Source organism: Desmodus rotundus, chromosome 6, assembly GCF_022682495.2.
Source record: "Desmodus rotundus isolate HL8 chromosome 6, HLdesRot8A.1, whole genome shotgun sequence".
Taxonomy (NCBI): domain Eukaryota; kingdom Metazoa; phylum Chordata; class Mammalia; order Chiroptera; family Phyllostomidae; genus Desmodus; species Desmodus rotundus.
In genome coordinates this window covers 23090886-23117333 of record NC_071392.1, presented here as the reverse complement: position 1 = coordinate 23117333, position 26448 = coordinate 23090886, and the positions used below count along the sequence as shown (strand labels likewise).

The 26448-nt window shown below is 38.7% G+C and overlaps 1 protein-coding gene across 5 annotated transcripts; it reads left to right on the top strand.

Annotated features, from left to right (window-relative positions):
• Positions 1-6454: 6454 nt before the first annotated feature.
• On the top strand, positions 6455-10231 carry ARL4A (ARF like GTPase 4A). 5 transcript variants are annotated; one of them, XM_024577280.4, is made up of 3 exons: positions 6455-6779; positions 7359-7468; positions 7891-10231. In XM_024577280.4, exon 3 carries the CDS (start codon positions 7978-7980, stop codon positions 8578-8580), a length of 603 nt encoding a protein of 200 aa, XP_024433048.1. In that variant the 5' UTR covers positions 6455-6779; positions 7359-7468; positions 7891-7977; the 3' UTR covers positions 8581-10231. The 5 variants fall into 5 exon arrangements, with proteins under 5 accessions (XP_024433048.1, XP_053783070.1, XP_053783069.1 ...); XM_053927095.2 differs by having other exon boundaries at positions 7354-7468; XM_053927094.2 differs by having other exon boundaries at positions 7354-7468; positions 7888-10231.
• Positions 10232-26448: the final 16217 nt, after the last annotated feature.

Sequence of the window (26448 nt, the reverse complement as noted above, 5' to 3'; positions counted from 1 at the left end):
TCAACCAGTCTGGAATGTTCTGGTCTATACCAGAGAGGCAATCTGTCACATGGGACCTCTCCATAGCACCCCCCACACACACACCCTGGAAGAAGGGGTGATCCTCATGATAAAACTCTTGCTGTTTCCTTCCCCCTAAAAAGATGTCCTGGTCTAAACCTTTTTTTTTCCTTTGCTTATAACCCCTAAAAAAATGAAACAAAACAGAAACAAACTCATAGATACAAAGAACAAACTTATGGTAGCCAGACGGGATGGGAGTTAGGGGGCTGGGTGAAAAAGGTGAAGGGATTAAGAAGTAGATATGGGCAGTTACAAAATAGTCTCAGGGGTGTAAAGTACAGTGTAGGGAATATAGTCAATACTATTGAAACAATTTTGGTGTTGCCTGGGTGCCAGACTTATCAGGGGGATTGCTTTGTAAGTAATATGAGTAAGTATCTAACCACTATTCTGTACACCTGAAATTAATATAATATTCCCCATTAATTGTTATGAAAAAATCTTTATAAAGATCAAAACAAACAAGAAAAAACTTTCCAGTGTGTACAGTCCCTCAGACCGCCATTTCTAGATGCTGGATGGGGTGCTACCTGAAGCACCATCACTTAGAAAGCCAATTAGATCTTTAAATTTACTCAGTGGAATGTTGTACATTAACACCGTCAGTCCATTTTCTCTGTTATTAATCTTATTTAGGAATTTAATGACCTCTAACCAGGAGTCTTACCAAGCCTCCTAACTAGTCCTCCCTCTAATCTCACCCATTTTTTTTTTTTGCTAGAGTAATCTTCCTAAACCACAGATCTGAGATTGGCCTTCTAATAATAATAATAATAATAATGATAATAGTAACTTTGATGAATATTTATTGTGTGATTGATATGATTCACCTCAAGATCATGGGTATAAATAAGGCCACTGATATTATTTTTTAATATAAAACCACCGATCAACTATGAGGTCAGCAGGAAGACCAGTGTCTCTCCTGGGGACTCTCATCTCTCGCTGAAGGACCTCATCACCATGAGAACTTAAACAGCCCAACTTACTTCTAAACACTGAGAGGAGTCCAGGATGATATGGCCAGTCTTCCATCACCTCTGCTTTTCAGCCCCTATTGTTTTGCTTTCTACTGCAGTGTTGCTGCTCCAAAAAACAGGAGGTTTTCAAAAAACCCTACTGCCATAATGTGATGATTGATCGGGGTCTCTGCAGAGGCCGCAGTGGTCCTGGCCCACGGGAAGAGGGGGCGGCTTCTGGAGTATCCACCCTGCTAGGAAGACAGGGCGAGGAGGGGCTTTTATTAACTACCAGGAAGAAACAAGTTTGTGCGACAAGAGCCAAAGCCAGAACAAAAACATTTTCTGAAGATTTTTATTTATTTAGTTTTAGGGAGTAGGGAAGGGAAGGAGAAAGAGAGGGAGAGAAACATCAATGCGAAAGGGAAACTTCGATCAGTTGCCTCTTGTCAGTACCCTGACCAGAGGCTGAACCCACAACCCAGGCATGTGCCCTGACCGGGAGTCAAACTGGTGACCATATTAGTTATAAACCACATTAGTTATAAAAACATAGAAAGTACCCGAGGATTAGTCTTGGGAATACTGAAATAACTGTTAAATGTAATGCAGATATTTTATACTGAGAAGAGAAGCATTCTATTTTGTAACAAAGGGAATTCAAACCTGTTTCTACAGGAATTTTTGCCAATTTAAGAATAAATAGGTACGAGTCATTTGTTTTCTGTATGAAATTGTTTCTTTAAAATTATTACTTGTTTTTGTGGAGACCTGTGGGTTCCTGTTAGAGCAGCTATTCTTAGGATATTAAACATTCATTCAATAAATTCACCGAGCTCCTACTAGGTACAGCACATGATTGACGTTATCCTTGCCTGCTAGAACTTTTAATGGAAAAGAAGGGGCCAGTTAGTGAGGGCACATGATAAACCAATACACCTTATACCAGGTGTGGCAAGTGCTAGGAAGAGAAATAAAGCGGAGTAAGGGATAGAGAATGGCGGCAGGAAAGGGTGGGCATAGCAGATGCTTTAGATAAGATATTCAGGGAAGGCATCACACAGGAAAGAGCCTGGGGAAAACCGCTTTCTCCAAGGAAACGCAGAGAGTACATTCGAGGACGAGGAACACAATGGACATGAACTAGAATGACAGCAGTGGAGTGGTAAGAAGTGGGCACGTTTGGATGTGTGTGTCCGCAGAACCTGCTGATGATTAGATTCGATGTATGAGGCCAATTCCTAGGTTCTTGCTCTGAGTAAATAGGTAAATCAGGTTGCCAATGTATAGGATGAGAAATACCGAGTATGAAGAGTCTGTTTAGGAGTTGTTAGAGGTGCTTATATTCAGTTTTGGATTTCAGGGAAGAGGTCCAGGTTTAGAGACAAATATTGGAGAGTAAAGGACTTTTAAAAACTTGGTACTGGAGGGGAAGACCTAAAAACTGAGCCTTGGAACACTCCAAGGAGAGGACATGAAATCTGTGACAGAGATGATTAAACTGTTTGTGATAGAAGATAGAAGTGTAAAAAGGATTGAACAGAACTGGACTGTTGAAATCAAATATAGCGCAGAATGCTAGTTAAACTGAGAAGAATCAGGACTCATCTGCTCTGATGCAATAGCTGCTTTGGGGCCCTGTTGGACTGGACATTCTCTTTGTCAGTCATTCTAGAAGAGGCGGATCCAAGACCAGGATCTGGGACATAGGAAGTAGGCCTTGTATAGAGTGCTGTATGACACCTTTCTACCACTGGGCCTCTTGGCAGTTGGTGTCCAGATGCGCATAAAAGCCCTCCACCTCCCAAAGGAGGAGATAAACGGTCTGTGAGGTCAAACCGCAGGGAGCTGGACCTCAGGGTTTTGGGAGGAGGGTTTTGGGCATGTGTTTCTGAGGGATTCTTATCTAGGAGTCATTCTAAATGAATTTTGGGTTGTATTTCTCTTCTGACATCCTCTTTTTACAGACTTGTCAAAAATTGTACCCTGTGAATCAAAGTGAATTAATGAAATGTGGACCCCTAGAGAGTGATGACTAAGAGAACAGACTCCAGGGCCAGACTGCGGGGACAAATCCCAGCACCATTTCCTATTAACTGAGAAATCAGTGGAGAGGTGAATTAACTAGTTTAGGGGAAACATCATGAGAACCAGGTGTATGTGGTGGAGAGAAATGGATTAAAGAGACAGTGGGGGCTAATCAGGAGTGGGACATAGAATAATTTTAAAAATAACTCTGAGGTTTCTACTGGAGGCTAGTAAATGAATTACTATCAACCAAAACAGGGACTGAACAGAGGACCGCATTGAGCAGGTGTGACAATCAAGTTTTGAACATGCTGGGTAGTTGAAGAGGAGTTCAAGAGGCAGTCAGAAATGGAGTCCAGCTCAAAAACACATTCTAATTATAAGGTAATGACGCATGAATAAATTACCACGAGTATGAATGATACTGAAACACATTAGAAACATAAAATTATCAATTCTTCTATCATTATATCCAAAGGCTCAGGAAAAATGTCTTTTATAACACATCCCCACCTGGCTTCATTGAGATATAAGTGACATGCAACTTTGTGTAAGTTTAAAGTATACAACATGGTAATTTGATATATATGTAATGTATATATCAAATATATAAATGTATGCAGTGAAATGGTTACCACAGTGCGGTTAGTTCAGACATCCATCATATCACATAGTTTCCATTTCTGTGTGTGTGTGTGCGCATGTGTGTGTGGTGAGGACATTTAAGATCTCCTCTCTTTGCATCTTTCAAATAACAATGCAGTGTCTTTAACTACAGTCCCCATGCTGTACATTAGATCCTCAGAACCTACCTTAGAACTGGAGGTTTATACCCGTATATGACTTGACCAAGCAATATCTGCCTATTTCCCCTTCCTCCCTAGCCCTTGGCAACCAGCATTCTACTCTCTGATTCTCTAAGTTCAACTTTTTAAGATTCAGATGTAGCCCTGGCTGGTGTGGCTCAGTGGGTTGAGCGTTGGCCTGTGAACTGAAGTGTCCCACATTTGATTCCTGGTCAGGGCACATGCCTGTGTTGTGGGCCAGGTTCCCAGTTGGGGGCATGTGAGAAGCAACCGATTTATGTTGCTCTGGAACATCAATGTTTCTCTCCTCTTTCCCCCTCCCTGCCTGTCTCTCAAAAACAATAAATACAATATTTTTTAAAAGATTCAGATATACGTAACATATGGTATTTGTCTAATTTTATTTAGCATAATGACATACAGGCTCATTCATGTTTTTTTTTGCAAATAGCAATTTTCTTCTTTTTTAAGGCTGAATAATACCCCATCACGTATATATGGTCTCACGACTTGTGTATCCATTTATTCATTGACATTTAGGTTGTTTCCATGTCTTGTGTATTGCGAATAATGCTGCAATAAACTTGGTGGTGCATATTTCTCTTCAAGACTGTTTTCATTTCATTCAAATATATACCCAGAAGTGGGATTGCTGAGTCATATGGTATTTTAATTTTTTGAGGAACCTCCATACTGTTTTCCATAGTGGTTTACATTCCCACTAGTGCAACACAAGGTCTCCCCTTCTCTGTATCCTTGCTGACATATTATCTCTTGTCTTCTTCTTTTTTTATAATGACCATTCTAACAGGTTTAAGTTAATATCTCATTGTGGTTTTGATTTGCATTTTCTTGATAATTAGTGTTGTTGAGCACCTTTTCATATAACTGTTGGCTGTTTTTACATCTTCCTTGGAAAAATATCTCTTCAGTTCCTTTGCTCATTTTTAATCAGATTTGTTTTGAAAGGAGAAAACTTAGCCATTTCCTCAGAATGTCTGATCATTAATTACTGGGATATTTGTTAAAAATACAGATTGCCAGCCCCTCCCCTGATGATTCTGATTTGGCAGGTCCCTAATGAAGACCAGGAATCTATAGTTTTACAAGCACTACCAGGTGATTCTCATTATAAGCCAAGTTTGGAAAACCAGAAGTAAGGACAGAGTTTCACAGAGTCCCTAGTGCCTCAGTCATTTTTTTCATGGTGACTCGGGCCAAAAGAAATACCCGAAGGTTCCCTTAGGTAGTGTAGATAGATCCGGACACCTTAATAGTTGTAATTTTAACAGAGTCCAACAGATGGCACTGTGCTCCCCTCAAAAAGTTAAACTATCCCATAGAGTCCCTTTGAGTTCCCTGAGCTCCTCGGCAGAGTTGATCTATAGGCTAACGGGAATATTTTCCTTGCATAGCATCTAAATAATATATCTGAATGGGCCTTCTACAGAAATATTGTGCGACAAAGTAGACAGTGTGTTTAATAAATTTCATCGCTTTTTGTATCATTTATTGCAGTTATATATGATTGTTATTGCTTATATACAGAGAAGTGTCATTTTCCTATGAAGAGCCAGAGAGCAAATATTTTTAGGTTTTGTGGGCCACAGATGGCCTCTAATGCATATTCTTATCTATTCAGTTGCAGCCCTTTAAACGTAAAAAAACACTCTTATCTCTTGAATTTGGCCCAGGGCTGTAATTTGCCACCCCCTGTTCTAGTTATAAGGTTGGTTCTGACTAAAGTGCAGTTCAGTGAAGATGATTTTGCCAGGCTGGAAGCTCTCAATATTTTCCTATCTCATCCTTTCGTTTCAGGGAAGTCTGCAAAAATGCACCCCTGCAACTAATATGGGAAGGACCTACTTGATTTCAAAGCTACTATAAACAGAAAGCTGTCATTGGATCGTGCTCTTTGTCCAGTTTAGTAATGAATCCTGTTAAATTTCCAAGAAAAGGAGACTAGTCATTGCAATGAGCCCTTTATCACTTGCTTGATGATTATTGTAAATGGCTAACGAGATTCCAGAATTAAGGCACGCCTTAACTTATACTGCATTTGCTCACTACTCTATACCCAAGCACATAGAATTGTTCCTACTGCCTATCAGGTGTTCAGTAAATATTCGCAAGTTTATGGGTCAAGTACATGATTTCATTTAATCAGAATTATCCGTTGGAAGGTATTATGCATTCGATGAGTAGTAGAATTACAAAATTAAGTTCCAGAACCACCACTCATTTTCCTTGGGACATTAGAAGCAGCAATTTAATCTTTCAGTGTATTTCCTCATCTATTAAACCAGGATATTTCCACCCGTAGCCACCTCACAGAAATGTTGCTAGGATCATGTGAAAGAGAATTTATTTTCTTTGCAAAAGGAAGGTGCATTTCAGACACCAGTTGGGTGAGAGGCACGTCCACGTCACCCGTTATATAAGGTGACCGCCCGTCGCGTGTCCTCTAAAATCCCTGACCTGCGTCACCGGCCACCGCCCCTAGGAAGCCCTTTAGTGGCCTAAAGATAGAAGGTCGAGTGGAACACCGGGAGCGGGACCGAAGCTGGTCATTGGCTGCAGAAAGCAACGGCTCCGGGGTTGAAACCAGAAGCCCCACCCCAGCTCGCCTGCTACCCGCCAGCTCCTGGACTATCGAACCTGACCTTGTTTTGTGGTTGCTAGGAGACCTGGCTTCCCTGCGCCCCCCACTGGCCCGCTCCAGGAACCGAATCTGGAAGGGGGCGGGGCCGCGGCAGGTTCGGAAGCGGTCTGCGAAGCACCGTTAGGACGGCCTCGCCCGGGGCGCCCGCCCGGCGCCTCTCGAAGCGGCGTCGGGCCCCTGCCACCGCCCAGGCCTAGCTGGTGCCCTCTGGAGCGGCTGTGAGCGATGTGGGGTCTGGACGGGACTGGGACGGTTAGCCAGGTGAGCCTCCGCCGGGCAGGCAGCTGGTGCGGCCACGCCCTGCCGCGGGAGACTGGCTGGCCGGGTGTGGAGGGGCGACGTGAAGGGATCTTGCAGCGGGGACGGTGGGGCTACTCCGGGCGTGCCGTGGGTCGGGTCGTTCACGCCTGGGCGCCGGCACGGCCGCAGGGAGCTCCCTCCCGCCAGCCGACAAAGGGTTAACGCGCCAGCAGCGACTGCGGGCCCCGGATGTGAGAGCCGCGGCGTGGCGTCTGTGGCCCGCGTTGCAGGTGCGCCCAGGCGGGCGGAGCGAGCAGCCAGGCGCCCTGACCTACCGGCGGAGGCTCCCCTGCGCTGCAGGGGCCACTCGGCTACCTGCGCCGGCGCCTTGTTTTCTAACTTGAAGGCAACAGGTGGTGCCTGTGGACCTAGGGAGAGCAGGGCTCGCCGCACGGGGAGCGGCAGTTACTCTCACTGATCAGGGCGCGGGGGCGGGTCCTGCACAGATGAGTTTACTGGGATGACCAATGGGATTTGGGCTCCTGGGTGGGCCGTGAGGAGTGGGCGTGGTCGGAGCCTGAAACCACGGTTTTAGTGCAGCAAGCGCCAGAGCTGCTTGGACAGCTAAGCTGTGTGGACGTGCGGGGATTCCCCCCACCGCGTGGAACCGCCTACCAATGCTTTCTCATTTTGAGACTCCAGTTCGGGAGGTGAGCCTTGTGGGTTTTGGGGGTGGGGGTGGGGGTGCAGGGGCAAGGTAGGAGGTTACCAGTGACCTTGGGCATGCTGTTAAGTGTGTGGAATTAGAGCCTTAAAATAGGATTATGGGTTATGAGTTTTCTGCCCCCCAAAAGGCACTTGTGTGGTTACTGCGACCTGGAATGGGGTCTTTGAGGTTTGGGGACTCAGAAGGGTAGAGAAAAGTACACATTACTACAAATTCACGGAATGTTAAGGAATTCGAATCACAATGATTGTACTCTCGTTTGCCTCGGATTGCTCACGTTTCATATCTCATTTGGTTTGTTTACCGAAGCAAGTTTTATTTATCAAGTTCCTCGTGTTGTGTATTTTAGAGAGAAAAACGTACATTATTTCACAAGAATAACTTACTCATTTTCCCCCTCAGCAGTCTCGTAGCTGGATCCCCTAGGAGGAGAAGTTGTAAAGCAGTAAGAAGAAAGCGTTTCAATTTCGAAACACTTTGTTTCAACTGGAAATGGGGAATGGACTGTCAGACCAGACTTCTATCCTGTCCAGCCTGCCTTCCTTCCAGTCCTATCACATTGTTATTCTCGGTTTGGACTGTGCTGGAAAGACAACTGTATTGTATAGGCTGCAGTTCAATGAATTTGTAAATACTGTACCTACCAAAGGATTTAACACCGAAAAAATTAAGGTAACCTTGGGAAATTCTAAAACAGTCACTTTTCACTTCTGGGATGTAGGTGGTCAGGAGAAATTGAGACCCCTGTGGAAGTCATATACCAGATGCACAGATGGCATTGTGTTTGTCGTGGACTCTGTTGACGTTGAAAGGATGGAAGAAGCGAAAACTGAACTTCATAAAATAACTAGGATATCGGAAAATCAAGGAGTCCCTGTACTTATAGTTGCTAACAAGCAAGACCTAAGGAACTCATTGTCTCTCTCAGAAATTGAGAAGTTGTTAGCAATGGGTGAACTGAGCTCCTCAACTCCCTGGCATTTGCAGCCCACCTGTGCAATCATAGGAGATGGACTGAAGGAAGGACTTGAGAAACTACACGATATGATAATTAAAAGAAGAAAAATGTTGCGGCAACAGAAAAAGAAAAGATGAACGGTGATACCGTTCATATCTGTGTGGAGTAGGTTTTCTGTGGTCTGATTTTGACAAATGGAAGAGTGTCTACAGCCTGGTTTGCCTGCCTGCCCTCCTGGATGCTGTTAAAGCTTTGTTTTTCTGAACAGTCAGATGCCCAACTTCGTTGCCTTGTGAAGATGAGTAAATGCAGTGCTTCTTAAAATGGTCTCTTCTCCCTACCCCACAAATCTTTTTGGTACTACCATTTTGGGAAGCCAAGCAAAGATAGTAAATTGACAAGAAAACAGTTGTGGAATTTGAAGTTAGTGAAATAAAACTTTGAAGAAGAATATCTGTCTAGTATTTTGTGCGTATGTCTTCTTGGGGGATGCCTTCATGAGGAAATTGCTTACGAGGCTTTGTATGTATGTTAAGATAAAATGTTAATGAATGGAAATGTTAAGGTAGATTAATATATATATACAGTTATATTGATCACATTGGTCCACTCAGTAAGGGACAAGGAGAAAGTGTGTGGTTTTTTAGGTTTTAGCCAAATGAATTTTGACATTTTTTTGCAATCAAATAATGTAATGCTATATCTTAATTCTAGACATGTTTAGGTTGGTCTACCTTAAAATAATAAAGTATTTGGGGCATATTCAAGTGCATGGATTAGTTTTCCCAATAAAGCATGTTTTGGTGTGTAGTCTTCTACTTTTTAGAATAGCTATACATCTTTCTACACAGGTTTAATACACCTTTTCGGGGTGGAGGGGGAGGGCGGTGGTGGATTTAGAAATAGTTTGTTACCAGAAGCACTTTCACTTGGAGAACCTAAAATAATTTACTTAACTCTTTCATATAGTAAATTTGGGTATGTAGACTAATCATAATTGCCTATGTTTGGATGTATGTCTGGATTTGTGAAGAAAGCAATTGATGAATCCAGACAAGAGGATGTAATTACAATAAGTGGTCTCTAAAGTATTCCAGTTGTAAAATGTTTTAGTAATATTTGCTGGCTAACCACAGATGTGGTTTTTCATATATTTTTGTAGTGTTTTAAGAGAAGCAGAAGCTTTATAAACAGCACCGGATGCACTGTGGAGTGAAAATGTAAGAGATATATTATGCTCTGAGCTTTAATTTTTTGTTTACAAACTGAACAGTGTTACACAGGCAGTCCAGTCCTGATTATAAGGTAGGAAGAAATAATACAGTACTGCAGAAAAGAATTAGGATTATCGAAAATGAAGAGGAAAGTAGCAAAGCTATGTTTTGTGAAAAGTCACTGGTGCTGTTTACATTGGAATCCAAAACCCTAATAAATTAAAAGGAGGAAAAACCTTTATCTGATTCTTATCTACAGGCAAAGAAGTAACTTCCAGGGACCCTATATGAACAAATCAACATGATTCCTATGTGTAAAGCCAACAGTTATCTGTAATGAAGATAATCAAAAGAAATTCACTTTGTTAGCAAGGGTTTTTTTTGTTTGTTTACTTTGTTTTGTTTCTGGCACAGTTTTGGAGCCTTGATTCTTGTTACACACAAAATAAAGTAGCTTCCTGTGGAGCTTCCATATGTTAAATGTACCTGCACTAGTGACAGTCACTTAGAATGTTTATATTTATAGAAATGTGGATAATTAACTACCAATAAACTACTTGAGGCACTAGGAGAACAGTGTTTGAGTTTTACTGTATTTCCACTTTGATGAAGCTTTTGATTAGGGGATGAAAACTTTGACAGTGGGTTACATAGTCCTGTAGTAGTTTGGTTCTGCTGAAGTGTGACAGGCACTGAAAGTGTTTTCTGGGAGGGCCTTTATTTACCCTTCCGTGGTATGAAATCATGGTGTCTACTACAACATACTAGATCAGTAATTGATTCATAAGGCTTGCTGGGAAAAAAAAAAGTGAATTTAGATTTTCAGCCTTTCTGTGCTTTTTACATACTTGCTGTATAAAATAGTACTGTTTTAACTGTCTCTTGAAAGTTTGCCCTTATTTTATTTGTGCGTTGCTACTTATTTTGTAGCCTAAGAATTAGATAAGCAAGTCTATGTTATCTAAGTTTTTTATATTTAGCAAATGATGAAAAAGAATGTTAACATCATACCAGCTTTTATTTATAAAGTATAGTTTTCAGTTACAAAACTCATTGTACAGTTTTCTAGGTGGTTAAATTCAAGTTCCTCACCATCTATTCCATTTGTTAATACCATTAGGATAGTAGGAAAATGAGGCTCAAAATAAACCCTGAAGAGTTTAGACAATGTTTTCGTATCTAGTTTTTTATTAAGGTACACTTTTTCTGAAGTGTCTTTCTAACATTTTCTTATAGTTGAGGTTATTCAGTTCAATACCAAATATTAATCAAGGACTGGACAAATCCAATTTCAAATTACTATCAAAAGCAACATTAAATTAAAATAAAACCTTTTGATACTTACGGGACTTAAAATTAAAAAGTCCAGAGGTGTTCTTAAATGGATTATAAGCATTTAGGAAAAAAGGTATACTTTAATTATAAAAAAATAAGTCATCAGAAGCTAAGAAGTGAAGTTATTAGTATAAATATATGTATATAGAGAATCACTAGTGTCTAGAAGAATGGTGGCTATAAACTAAGGGAAAGGCATAGACTTAGAATGTTCTTGTTTTACAAGGCATTTGACACTTAAAGAGTGTTTCATTAATTATTCATGTTGACCTGGAAGGAGATCTTCGGTAGATGTTTCAAGGTTCTATTTAATGCAATTTCATCAGTAACAGAAACAATGGTTTCCTCACACACACAAAAATGTCTCTTTTAACCTTTTTAGTGATACAGCAGTTAACATTTAGCTACTACAACATGGAATCTCGAAGTTTAAATTTAGCCGAACATTCCATAAATGGTGACGATGCTTGTGCAACGTTGTGAATATACTTAATGCCACTGAATTATACATCTAAAAATAGTTGAAATAGTAAATTTTATGTATATGTTACCACAATAAAAAAAAAAGCAGAATGTTGAATGTACACTTAGTTTCAAAATCAGCTAAGAGTAGATAGAGTAAGGGCAACCTGGTTTAAAGACCAGATTTATTTACAAATTAAATTGAAGTTTGGGATATTGAACTAAATTAAAGCTTAGTATGAACTGATACAGCATGCTAATCTAATAAATTAATATTAAAATATGTCAGATAATCCCAGCTAACCACAACTGAAGTATGCATCCAATTGTGTGTATGTGAGTTAGAAATGCACCTACTTGGGAGGCTCTGTTAGGGGAATGTTAGGTGAACTAGCTTAAAACAGCAGAAGCTTTGCATTCATATTAGGGTTCATATCCTGGCTCTCCCGCTATTACACGTGGCCTTTTGGCATGTTCCTTGAAACTTCTCGTGGTATGAATGCCTTCCTGGTAAAATGAAGATTCACACAGAAATTTGAGAAGTTTGAATGAAATAATGTAAACTATTCAGCACGTCACCAAACATTTGATAATTCAGAAAATGGTAGATATTATTGAATCAATATATGTTTACAGGCAGTGTGATACAGTTGATGATGGCCATATAAGTGCAGGTTTGAATCCTGGACCCACCACTTACTAGTTTTATCTTGGATAATTTGTTTAACTATTACCAGCCTTAGTTTCTTCATTGGTAAACTGAGGCATATACCTATACCTACCATTTCAGTTTACTTGGTTGAAAGAATTAAATGAAATAATATATGATATCTAGCAGAGCCCCTGACACTTAGTAAATAACTTAATTTATAGTTGTTACTAATAGCAAAAATATTTTCTTTGCATATTTAAAAAAATACTTATTTTAAAGGGGACTATTTCAGAAAAAGTTCTTTTAAAAAATATTTTTTTTCCAATTATAGTTAACATACATTATTAGTATCAGGTGTATACCCCAGGGATTAGCCATTACATAAGTAAGTGACTATCCCATAAATCTTGTACGCATCTGACACCATACATTGCTATTAGAATGTTATCAACTATATTCCCTATGCCGTACTCTGCCATCCCATGACTATTCTTTAACAACCAATTTCTACTTCCTAATCCCTTCACCTTTTTAACTCATCCCCCAATTCCCTCCTATCTGGCAACTGTCAAAATGTTGTCCGTATCTATATTTATTTCCATTCTGCTTGTTTATTTTGTTTGATTTACTTTTAGATTCAATAGTTGATATGTATTTATTGCCATTTTATTGTTTATATTTTTGACCTTCTTAAAGACAACCCTTTAACATTTCATATAATACTTGTTTAGTGGTGATGAACTCCTTTGCTTTTTCTTGTCTGGGAAGCTCTTTGTCTATCCTTTGATTCTAAATGATAACTTTGCTATATAAAGTAATCTGGGTTGTAGGTTCTTGCTTACATTGCTTTGACTATTTCTTGCCGATCCCTTCTGGTCTGCAAAATTTCTGTTGAGAAATCAGCTGACAGTCTTATGGAATCTCCCTTGTAGGTAACTAACTGCTTTTCTCTTGCTTTTAAGATTCTCTCATGTTTCACCTTTTGTATTTTAATTATGATATATCTTGGTGTGGGCCTTTTGGGGTTCATCTTGTTTTGGGATTCTCTGTACTTCCTGAACGTGTATGCTTATTTCTTTCACCAGGATGCGGAAGTTTCCAGTCATTATTTTTTCAAATAGAATTTCAATTCCTTGCTCTCTCCTCTTTCTGTCATGCCCATGATACAAATATTGGCATGCTTGAAGTTGTCCCAGAGGCTCTTTACACTGTCCTCATTTTTTTGAATTCTTTTTTCTTTTTGCCTTTCTGATTTTTTTTTTTTGCTTCCTTATGTTCCAAATCACTCATGTGATTCTTGATTTCATATACTCTACTGTTGAATCCCTGTAAATTATTCTTCATTTCAGTTAGTGTATCCTTCATTTCTGCCTGGGTCTTTTTCATGCTGTTGAAGTACCCAATCAGTCCTCGAGCATCCTAATAACTAGTGTTCTGAGCTCTGCATCTGGTAGCTTGCTTGTCTCCATTTTATTCAGTTCTTTTTCTGGAGTTTTGTTCTGTTCTTTCATTTGGGACGTGTTTCTTTGTCTCCTCAATTTGGCAGCCTCTCTGTGTTTATTTCTATGTGTTAGGTAGGGCTAGTATATCTCTGAGGCTTGGTAGAATGACCTGATGTGGGTGTTCTGTGGGTTCCAGTGGCGTACCCTCCCCAATCACCTAACCTGTGTGCTCAAGGTGCAGCCCATGGGTGGGCTTTGTTCACCCTCCTTCTTATAGTTGATCCTTGATTGCTGTTGGCATGTCAAAGGGAGGTATTTATCCCCCTGGCTGATCAACTGCAAGAACTGGCTGTGACCAGTGTGGAGGATCAGCTGTGCAGGGGCCCACTTGTGGAGGTGGTTGGGTGGTGATGCTACAACATAGTCTGAAGCTGTCCACTGGCAGCACTGCCTCTGAGGCCTCCCCGGAGGTACAGCCCAAGGTCAGTTGCTGCCTATGTTCTGCCCAGGGCCACTCAGCGTGAGCTACAAAGAAATCTACAGATGGCTGCTACTTGTGCTGGGCTTGGAGGTGCCCAGGTGAGGCCAAGCTGTGAACCAGGGCCAGCTACTGCTAGTGCTGGGCCCGAGGCCACTTAGCAGGAGGTACGGGGCTCACTGAGGCCAGATGCTACTTGTTTGAGAGATTTTAGGAAAATCTAAAGCATGAGTTAAGACAGGCCATTTGTATGGAAAAGTTACTGGAAACAGCTTGGGTTGGACCTGAAAGTTGGGTGGTGCAGGGCCTCAGGGAATCACCAGGGTGGCACAAACAGTGTGAGCCAGGTTGATGGAGTCTCAAATATGCAACCCACCCACCTGTTTTGTGAAGAAAGGGCTCATCAAAGGAACAATGGTCTAAGCCAGCACTCTCGTCTGGGGGAAAGCTGCCCTCTCAGCTCTTGCCCTGATGCCAGACAATTAAGTTCCTCCCTGTATATCTCTGGTGCATTTCAAGCTGCTATTCCAGTGCTGGTGCTCAGAGGGAATGAGTCTGAGTAAGTCTGTGTGGACCTTTTAAAAGGAACTGCCTGAGACTCTAGAAATTTGTCTTCCACAGCTTCAATCCCCACTGATTTTTACAGCCAGAAGTTATGGAGACTTATCTTCCTGGCACTGGAACTCTCTGCTGGAAAGCTTGGTGTGGGGCTGTGACCACTCACTCCTGAGGCGGGACCTCTGCAGCCAAGATATCGCTCCCAATTTTTATTTACCACAGATGGGTGTGTGACCAGCCTGTTCCACATGTCCGCCCCTCCTACCAGTCTCTATGTGGCTTCTTTAATTCCCTAGTTGTAGGACTTCCATTCAGCTAGATTTCAGGTAGTTCTGAATGATAGTGTTCTGTAGTTTAGTTGTAATTGAGATGAGGTTGTGGGATGAGGCAAGTACTGTGTTCATCATCATTAAGCATCATCATTACCAAAGAATTTGGCTTAAAATGGAAGTTCTCAGGCTTCATTCCAGACCTACAAATATATATTTGGGGTTAGGCTCAGCAATCTCTTCTCACAAGCCCTCCAAGTGATTCTGATATTCACTAAAGTCAACCGTTAAGAGAAAATCCAGTCATGTCTCATGCTTCAAAGAAAAGAAAAAAAACCCCAACTGAATTACATAAACGTTTAAATAATTGCAATATTATAAAAATTCAGGCTTTTAAAAAAAGTGCTTTTCCAAAAACCACAATGTTTGCTTTATTTGCAGTAGTTATCCAGTAAAACTTTCTTGAATAAACTTTAATCAATGCCAGCAGAAACACAGTACACTTTAGGAGCCTGTCTTTTATAAACTGAGCTACATGGATATTTTTCACAAGCAAGAAGAATTTTCTTCTAGATATTTTTTTCCATTTTTAGTTTGAACACATACTATAATTGTTTCATGAAAATTTAAGTTCACGTAGGTTGCGTTGGAAGACACCTGATAGAGAATACCCTCTGGTTGAACATGGACTCTTGCCATCCTACTGTCACTCTAAGTAATAGCAATAAGAATATACATAGTTATTTTTTAAAATTTAAATGCAGAAACTGATTGTCTAAGCAACATGTAATTAGAAAGCATGGCATCCAGTAGACCAACATATTTTTTAAATATGAAAATGAGACATACTTGTTTCCCTTCGTCTGTCATCTCTGTAGATGCCCTGAAGTGGGTCAATGACAACATGGAGTTCCCCAGAACAGCAGTTTTCAACCTGGCTGTACTTCAGAATGGCTTAAGGAGCTTTTTAAAATTCCTAGACTCTACCTCAGACGCTTTTAATCAAGTGTCTAGGAGATGGAGTACTTTATGATTGTAACTCTTCCTAAGTTTTTAACACACATCAGCCAGATTTAGAAACGACTGCTTGGTTGGAAATGATGGAGGGATGGTACTTTAGGAAGTCACGAATAGAGGGGTCATGAATTGAATTAGCCTAGTGAAAATTTACCTGACTCTGTTTGAGACCTTTTCTTGTATATGGTGTGTTTTTGTTTCTTTGTTTGTTTTTTAACCTACTTGACATTGGTGTCAAAACAACTAAACTAAGAACATGATCTGATCCAGGGATGTCTCAGATCAGATGGTTTGGGGCAAATTTGAGAGTGTCCAGGGGGAAGGCAATGTGGAATAGAGAATAGAGACTTTCCCTTATGGCACCTTGAATGTACTTTGTGCTACGAGGCACAAGGTGCCCCAGGATTTTACAAGTAGTTCTGTGCTCCTCACAAAAGGTAGAGACCAGTCAGAGACTAGAGATAACTGGTGCTTCCTGGGCTACTTTTGCATAATCCACTGGGGGACTTTGAGTGTCAGACTTCAGTGACCCTAGCCACGTTGGGACCAACAGGTGTGATAAGGAGAAATCAAAAGTGTACCACAGCAGCAGCACCTGAAGAAAATGGCCATTGTCCAATGGCCTCGATTAAACCCTGACACATCTGAATAATAAAATAAATAAAACACTTCGTCTCTCAGTTTGGTAGACAAAGATTATCCTTCTTGCTCAACCTGTCAACAACTCCCCAGGCTCAAAACAGGGTGTTTTAAACTTTACAGAGAGAGGTTAAATCATGATCTTGACATGCATTAGCTGTGTGACTAAATGCAAGTTACTTAATTTCTCTGGGCTTCACCCTTCTCACTTTGAAATGGTGAGACTACCTCTCAAAGTGTTAGGTAATGAAAGGTTTGTAAGTCCTCTGGCATGGTTTCTGGTACATAGATCATTCAGTCAAGAAGTATTTGAGTGATTGCCTCATACTGCCAGGTATTTGGGATACAGCAATAAGCAAAACAGAAATGAGTACTGTGTCTGCCTGCTGCACTAGTAAGTCAGCTCCAACAGGACATTAATCCATTGTATCCTTAGCTCTTAAAACACTGCATGGCAAATGCACACCATGCACATACTAAAGATCCTCATATGTACATAATGGATAAATAAAACTTAATTTTGATTGGGAAGCCAGGCAAAAGTTAGTAAACAAAAAATATACACTATGAAAGTACTAGAAAGGAAATGAAGGGCTGAAAAATGGAAAACAATAGGGAGGACTTTCTTTCGATAGAACGGTAGGAGAACATTTTCCTGATCTATCTGAACAGCCATGGGAACACTAGAGGGAAAAGCATTTCAAGCAGAGGGAACATTATGTTCAAAGGCCGTGACATGGAAAATCTCTCAATGGGGTTGAGAACCAAGGTAAACTAGTGTGACTGGAACTTGTGAGCAAAGGAGAGAATGGCAGGATGTCATATTGAAAGATCAGAGTAAACTTTTATCCAATCTGACAATTGTATCTTTAATGAGAATGTTAATTTGCTTTTATTTAGTCTTCATATATTTCATTACAGATTACTGCTATCTGTGCTTCAATCTACCACAACATTTTTCCATTTGTTTGACCATTTCTATTTATTTTTAATGTCCCTTTTCCTTCCTTTTTGATTCATTAAGTATTTTTATTCCCCTCCCCCCATTAACTTGCTATGGATTCTTTTATTCTTTTTGTTGTTAGCATAATTACAACATATATTCTTGATTTACTGAAGCCTAATATAATTTACTACTTTGTCCTGCTGGTGTGGCTCAATGGATTGAACACCAGCCTGAAAACCAAAGGGCCACTGGTTCAATTCCCAGTCAGAGCACATGCCTGGGTTGCTGGCCAGGTCCCCAGGAGGAGGCACTAGAGAGGCAGCCGCACATTGATGTTTCCCTCTCTTTCTCTCCCCCTTCCTCTCTCTAAAAACAAATAAATAAAATCTTTAAAGAGAATTACTCCTTTGCCATTTCCACTTTTTGGACAATACAAAAACATAAAACACATTTAACTACATTTACCTCCCTTCTGATATATGGGTTATTATTATCGTATATTTTAGTTCTGCACATTAAAAATCCTCCAAGACACTATTATTTATTTAGTGCATGACACCCTTTCTGCTATTATTTTTGACTCTCTTGGAGTCTAATCTGGTATAATTTTTCTTCTACCTGAATAATTTTCTTTAGTATTTTCTCTAGTATTATTTTCCTACAACAAATCTTTCCATTTTCGGTATCTGAAAATACTTTTGTTTTTATTTGCAACGGATATTCTCACTGTATATAGAATTTAGGTTGGAAGTTCTGTTGTTTTTAGAGATTTAAAGAAAATCATTCTATTGTCATCTTGCTTCCATTATTGTTGATAGGAGGTTGGCTGTTAGTATAATTTTGGCTCTTATGAAGGTAGCATGTCTTTCATTCTCTGGTTGCTGGAAAGATTTTTCTTTGTTCTTAGTTTTGCATTTTGTCTGTATGTCTACAGGTGGTTTTCTTTGTATGGATTTTGCTTGGGATTTGTAGAGCTTCTTGAATTTATGGCTCGAATTGCTGTCAGATAACAACAATATCTGATAATCTGTGAGCCTATTTGTCTTCTGTTTTTCAATCAAATTTTGCCCTATTGTATTTCTGGTTTTCTTTTGACCACCATACACCATGAATGAAATTTTAGTCATATTTGAAGCTCTAGAGGATGTCGTCATTCTCCAGAGAGAATTTGCTTTTGTTACTGGCGGTCAGCAAGGGTTAGGTTAGGTTCTCTCTCTGGGCTTCCTTTTCCTTTTGCATCTTTCCCCCAAATTCTCTATGTCTTTGTAGCTTTCTGATTCTGTTTAATAGATTGAAAAACAACAATTGTCTAGTTTCTCTAGTTTCTTTTAGCTGGAAGTTGGGTCTGAAAGAGTTTAAATAATAAATTTTATTATAAAAGCAATAGAAAAGTATTAAAAGTATTTTAAGAATTGATATAATCAGCTTCCATTTTAAGATGATCTTAAATAAATTACTTTGTTATCTCATCCCTTAAAATGTCTATAAAGTTCCCTTTCATCTCCATTTCCACTGTTAGAATCTTGTTCTAAACTCGAGCTTGGATTATTGCTTTTATCTCACTTTCTCAATTCTTGAAGGCCATCTAACATATCAATGTTAGATTTCCCCCAAAATATACTATTTCTATTATATCTAGATTTCAAACATAAAAATAGCTATGCAATCCTTTCAATAAGTAGTTTTGTTAGTCACATTTTATAGAAGAGCAATGAGCTTGAGGTGGTTAAGCAATTCACTCAAGATCACACAGCTGGCGAAGCTACATATTGAATGGAGCTACCTTTCAGAAGGTAGATCCATTATTTTATTTACAAAGATAGATTCTACTCAAACTATATTTACTGTAAGTGTAGCAGCATGTATAGTCTGCTGATGCTACAGACAAAACTTAGTTACAATTTAAATTTTTAAAAGTTAAAACTCTTATTGTTGTTCTTGCTCTATTGATGTCTAAGTTAGAGATGTTCACAGATACTTTCTTCATGGATGTTTAACCCTGACCTATATAATTGTTTGAAATATTTCAGAATGAATCATTTCTACTTATACACAGATTTAACATTATGTTACATGTACACACAACACACACACATGCACACATGTGAGTAGTTCAAAAAGAAGGTATAAGATATAATTTAGTGCTTTGTAATTACTTACTATCTAATTTTTTTAAAGGACCAGAGAAATTTGTTTCCTGGACTATAGATTTTATCTTTAATTTAATATTTCCTAGGTTCTATGACATTTTTATTTTGGAGTATTTTTAGATAAATTGAGTACTGAAATCACTTATTTCATGATTATTAGGATACATTATTTTTACAAGCCCGAGCATTGGATTGGGTAGTGTGGGGAAGCAAAGATTTTGTCTTTTTAAAAAATAAAATTTATATTGATATTCTCTTCATTAATCTATGCCCTAATATCTGCTGTTTATAATTATTAAAGTTTCAATTTCACTTCAAATATACTTTAAATTCTTGATACTTTAAATAACTGGATTTCCATGTATTCCAGAGTGTGACTATTTTTCATTCCCCAGATTTAAAATGCTCTAATTTCAGATATGATAGACAAAAATAGAAAAAGTTGTGCTAAAATAGTGGTGGTCATGACCTGTACAGCTAGCTCTCTGAGAGAGAGCAGTCCGATATTAAGAGCTTGGGTTGTGGAACAAAACTCCTTGGGTTGAAATGCTGGATTTACCATTTAGCAACTGTGTAACTTTGGATAGGTTACTTAACCTCTGTGGGCCATAACATTAAAGTAGGATAACAATAATACTCCCTGTTAGAGTTGTTATGAGGATTACAAGAATCATTGCATGTTAAGTATTTGGAAATCTTGTCCCACCCTTAGAAAGCATTCAATTTATTATTATTATTATTATTATTATTACTACTACTACTACTACTACTACTATTACTATTATTATTTTACCAATAACATTTTCTCTGAAGTGTCTTCTCAGATAGAATAGAGTTTGTGTAGATCTCTGCAGTCCCTGGCATTGTGTCAACTGATGTAATTTTTAGAGATTCTTCAGCAATTTGAATGAGCTATGACTCTCTCCTGTATATGGCAATTTGTGGTCTGTCTAATAATAAGTAAATGTTTATTTAAAACTTAGTATTAGAAATGGGAAGGGTAGATTTTGACATAGATAAGGATGGGAGAATTGAAAACATTTTTCAAGCAGCAGCACTTAAATTTTGCCTCCTGGCTGCAGTGGGGAATTTTCAGGAAGCTCGTTCTAAGGCAGGAGCCGCACAGCCACAGGTTTGTCCAGGTTCTCTGCCTTTACTGGGCTCCGCTGACCCCATTTGTAACTGAAAGTCAGGTAGATGAAGGGATGCTGCACCCTGGAAGTCACCCATAAATGTAAGTAGTAAGTGATACCTCTGTAATTACACAGTCTCGCTGAGATGTTGATGGCCTGGGGTTGCACAGGTGCACTGCAATACTGAATTGTTCATGACCACAACAGGAAGTCATTGTCATTCTTTTCAAATTACAGAGCAGCAATTTGGTAATGTGTGAACACCTGGATCTGTACCGCCTTTAATGTGCAGTAAAAGGGAGAGGGATGGCTGAGTCTAGTTTTGTCTTTGTGAGACCTGCCCATGGCTCCCTGTCCCTTTACACACTAGTATTTGGATAGGTATGTTTTTGCTTTTTTAGAAGAGCTCTTTGAGGGAACCATTACTTTTGCCATATTATGTAAAACAATGTGGGTGCTAGATGAATGTTAAGTACTAATAATAACAATACTAGTAATTCACAGATGAGGCTTTTGGTGAGTCACTATTTACTGAGCGTTTACTGTTTAAACTTGGTTTTGCAAATGTATTAGATTGTTTCTTCGATGAACTTGATTATTCCGAAATTCAACCATTGGAGTCATGGTCAAAAAGTAGCAGCACTTACATTTTTTTGTCACTTTTAATTCTGGAACAATTTCAAGCTTGTAGAAAAGTTGCAAGAGTAGTAAAAAAAATTCTGTATACCCTTTCCCCGGAGACTTTATCCACACTCAACAAGCTGTCTCAGTGATGTTCTTTATGCCTGAGAGACAATCCAGGATCCTTTGTGGCACTTGGCAGTGTCATTTATTCTGAAACAGTTCCTCCCTCTTCCCTTGACTTTCTCAGCCATGCCAGGGTTGAAGCTTATAGGCCCAGCTATTTTGGCAGCTGTTCCTCAATCTGGGTTTATTTAATGTTATCTCATGATTATATACAGGTCATGCAATCTTTGGACAAAATTTTACAGAAATGATGCTTTGCTTTTTTCCTTACATCCAGTCAGGTGGCACATGGTGACAATTTTTTTATTTTTTATCACTGATGATGTTTACTTTAATCACTTAAGTAAGACAGAGATGGGTATCTCTCTGTGGTTTCTCTACTGTAAATGCGATTTGGTTTTTTCATTTGGAACTTAATAATTATGTCGTGGGGAGAAATTTTGAGATTATACAATCCTCTTCCTCAGCCCACATTCACCAATTAGTTTTAGCATCTTTTGCTGTTTCTTGCCTGATTAATTATTATTATATTGGTTGAAGAATGTTAATTTTCTAATCCCTTCATTCCTTCTACATTACAAAATATTAAACTGTAAGGAAGAGCTTTTTTGTTCTTCCCATTTATTTATTTACCTTTACCATTGAGAATTTGTGAATTCCTATTTTATTGGATGAACTATAATTCAGTACAGCCATGCACTGTATAAATGGCACTTCTGTTAATGATGCATATATGACAGTGGTCCCTTAAGATTATAATAAAAACGAGACACTCCTGCTTAGTGACATCTTAACATTGTAGCGCAATTGCTTGTGTGCTTGGTGGTGCTGGTTTAAACAAACCCACTGTGCTGCCAGTCCTATGAAAGTACTGCACATACAATTATAGCAGCAGGCTATACCATCTAGGGTTATGTAAATTCACTCCATGATGTTTTCACAAGGACAAAATCACCTAGTGACACATTTCTCAGAATGTATCCTGTTCATTAAGTGGTGCATGACTGCACTGTTATTGTGGATTTTGATGCTCAAATTGACCCAGACATGTCCAGTAGGAGCCCCTTCAGACTGTAATATGTATCCATCATTCTTTGAGCACTTCCTTACTTTCTGGCACAAATGATTCAAGCTCATCTTGTTCTTTCCTTGTACCATTCCTGGGATCAGCCATTTCTCCAAGGAGCCCTGTTCTTTAAGCAGAGTAGCATCTAGAAACAAGGATCTGGGTTTTCAAGGTGTGCTCATTCTGGGATATTGCTACTTGTGGACTCCTCTAGTGGACAAAGGAAATTTTCTTTCCTTCCTTCCTTCCTTCCTTCCTCTCTCTCTCTCTCTCTCTCTCTCTCTCTCTCTCTGTCTCTCTTCCTCTCTGTCTCTCTTCCTCTCTCTCTCTCTGTGTATCAGTATATGTGTGTATATGTATGTATATATACATATACACGCATATTTATTTAGAACCACAAGTACACACCAATATCTCCAAATTCTATTTCTTATCACCGCAGCATTTACTATAGTTTCCCCTTTTCATATCTGTACCTTTCTTCTCTGACAGTAAGAAACTGGTCTTTCATTATCTCAATATGTTATTTGCTGAATCCACCTGTATGTAGCCAATCTTGCTGGGCTGCCTTCCTGCCCTCTTGGGCCTGCCTAATGGCTTTTGCACTGAATAAAGGTATGGGGCAGAGAAAAGAATAGAAGAGGGGAGGGAATAACCTATTTTTAAATCTGAATTAAATCTAAATTAAAACTGGAAAAAAATTTCAGGGCCTGGCACAAATAATGCCCCTTTTTATTATAAAATCTTTTATTGCAAAGTCATGAGCGTGTAATTCTGTAATATAACAACATCATACTCAAGCATACCATATGACATTTTAGGTGAAATGTTCAAATTAAAACTATAAATTATTACACTTATATTATTACCCTCCAACCACACTCAAGCAGGCCTTACCTCTGCCTGACCCTGTACTTTCTGGTGTTTTTTTTTTTTTTTTTTTAATGTATATGTACTGTAGAAGTAAAGTTCTTGGAATGGAGTTTAATTTTTTCAGATTTTGAAAGTGTATTCTATTAGTTTGTCTTTATTCATTCACAGCACTTAATGTAATAGGCATTAGGCTTAATGTAATAGGCATTAGGCATACAAAGATGAATGAGACACAGTCTACAGAGAACCCAGCATTTGATAACACGAGTAGACAGGTTGACAACTCCTATGACAGTATGGTAAGGTTACAGAAGAGAAACATAAAAATCTCCAGGAACACAGAAAAGAGACCAATAGATCTGACAGAGGCAGCTAAATGAGTTTCTTCTCCATTAAGAGTAATACTCAGCATGCTAAAAGGTTCATTTCTGGTTGGCCTTCTGAATCCTGCCTTTTTCTTAACCTCCTTTCCCTTCTGCCCTAGTACGACTGCAGAGACCAGGAAGGCTAGACAGGACGGTCTCCCTTCATGGTCAGCTAGGAGTATTACTGAGCCATAGAAAACACAACTGGATTTAGGACCCTGTTGTCCCATTTCTGCCAGCTCTGAGGTTGGGGGATTTTGGTATATTTTGAGTGTAGCTTCTGATTGCAATGGATCAGAATTTGTTATATTTAATACAGTGTAATTCTTTTGAAAATTATATTTTCAGTAATTTTTAAAGCCACTATTATAAAATTTCTTTTATTATTAAATAATGTCAATCTTCTAGAATTTTTGTGCAAATCAAATGTGTCATATAAAATGCATGGACTTCTAGGCAAAACACTTCAATTTTTGTTATTTTAGGTAAAGCCCTCTTCATTGTATAAAGTGCCTTTAAAACATGTCATTAGTTAAGCCTCTCAACAATGTGGAAATGTGGGCTGGTTTCATTGCTCTCCAATTAAAAGTTATTGCTCCATGGCTTCCAAGAAATGATGTTAAAGTACTTGGAGAAATTGGTTCAATTTTCCATGATGGGAGTAGAATAAATCAGTGCAGATGAAGGAACCTTGACCTGTTCTCTGCCCCAAGCCATCTGAGAGATAAATATGCCCCCTGCTCAAACTGAGTATCAGATTCTACCACAGAAAGCCATTGTGCTTTCTTAGTACTGGCCTTCAAAATTTGAGATGCTCAATTTTTAAATGAAATTAATCTACAATGAAAAAAATGTTCTTTGAGAGTACAAAAAAATTCAGTAGTGATGCAATTTAAAAATCCATTCAAGTTATCTCTCTCCCTGCATTGCAGTAATTGACAACTCTTTATGTTATAGTAACCATATTACACCACTGTTTATATATTTTACAACATAAAGATGTTTCTTAAGTACTAATGTCACTTAGAACTGCAGTCATCCATCTGTATTGATGTCAAGTGCAGACACTGATCAGATCTTGACAAGGATCTCAGGCCTGTTGAAAGATGATTGAAACTCAGGGTGGAGTCTGCATGAGAAGCCCATGATAATTATATATCTTGGATACAACACAGTGACACTTTCCTTACAGCTTACAAGTGCACAGAGTTCATAGGCAATTCATATAAACTCAGAATGTTTGAGTAGCCATGTAAGAGACTATTTGTGTCCTGGGGGCACCAGGATCTCAGTTTTCAATTCATTTCTGTATACCTAGAAACTGCACAGTTATCACCTTAGAATTCTGTCTTGGTGGAGGTACAATGAACTCTCATTACTTACTTTGGATTTGGATGGTTTTAAAACCAGAAATTCACTAAGTACAGCACGCTCCCCTTGTTTACTCTGTTAAAGCTTTCTTCTTTTAAGTAGAGAAGAGTTTTTGAAAATCTGTTTTCAAAGCTGTTAAAGGAAGATACTCTTCTGAGATGTCCCACCTGGATTGTTTTAATTGGTAGAATACTATGATAAGATATTTTCACAGTTATCTTATCAAGTATAATATTCAGCAAATTATAATATTAACCTTATTATACAACCTTATTATAGAGTCTTAGGAAATAGGTAACAAGTATTATTTGGTGCTTAGTGATGGAGACATTAAGGCCGACAGTAGCAAGTGATTTTTAACTAATGATTAAGTTCCAGCTAAACCAGTCTTTTGACAAGCATTCACTGAAAACACGCGTTTGAGAAAACAGCAGTGTAATGGTGGCGATAATACGACCCAGCAGGATAGACTCGCCTCTTGCCTGCCTCTGACTCTGGCGCAATGTGTGCAGGTGAGGATCATCGAAACCACGGGAGCAGCATCCCGTGCACGGTGCAGAGACCTTTGTCCTCAGATTACTAGCTAGTGATACTCTATAATGATTTGGTAAATCATTGAATTCTATTGATTCTTGTATAGTTGGGAATACATACTTAACAGTATAAAAGTCTGACAAAGGACTTGGAGTTGGCACCTTTTCTTTTAGACTCTTCACAGTAACCTCCCACCATGCTCTCAGCTTCCGTGGAATGCCTAGTGTTTGTCTCTCAATAGATGCAATGAAATGTCAACAAGAGACTTTCATCTGGAAACTCAGCAATTTCATAAGCCTAATGAAATTATGCTCATTATTACAAAACTCTACTGGTATTAATATTACATAACAAAATCTTGAGTTATTCGTAAATCAATTCATTGGTACTTTCATAACACAAAGATCAAGAAACATAGCATAGTCTGCATTTTTCCTGCTAACAAATATCTATTGTGTTTTTAAATTATATCTGAAGTTATAAGAAATGTCACAGGTCTTTAAAAATATATGATTTTAAGAAATAAAAGTTATATGAGATGTACCAACTCACAATGGTAGTAAGTACTACTGTTAAGCTGAAATATGAAAGTCTGGCTGAGCATTTGTTGAGGATAAATTTGTAAAATATGTTTTGTTTTTGAGGAAAAAATCATATAAAATAAATTGAAAGTATTTTGTTTTAATGTGGTTTGGATTTAATTAAAAAAACAACAATAAACCATTTTTATTACCTTCTCCTGATGTATTGTAAA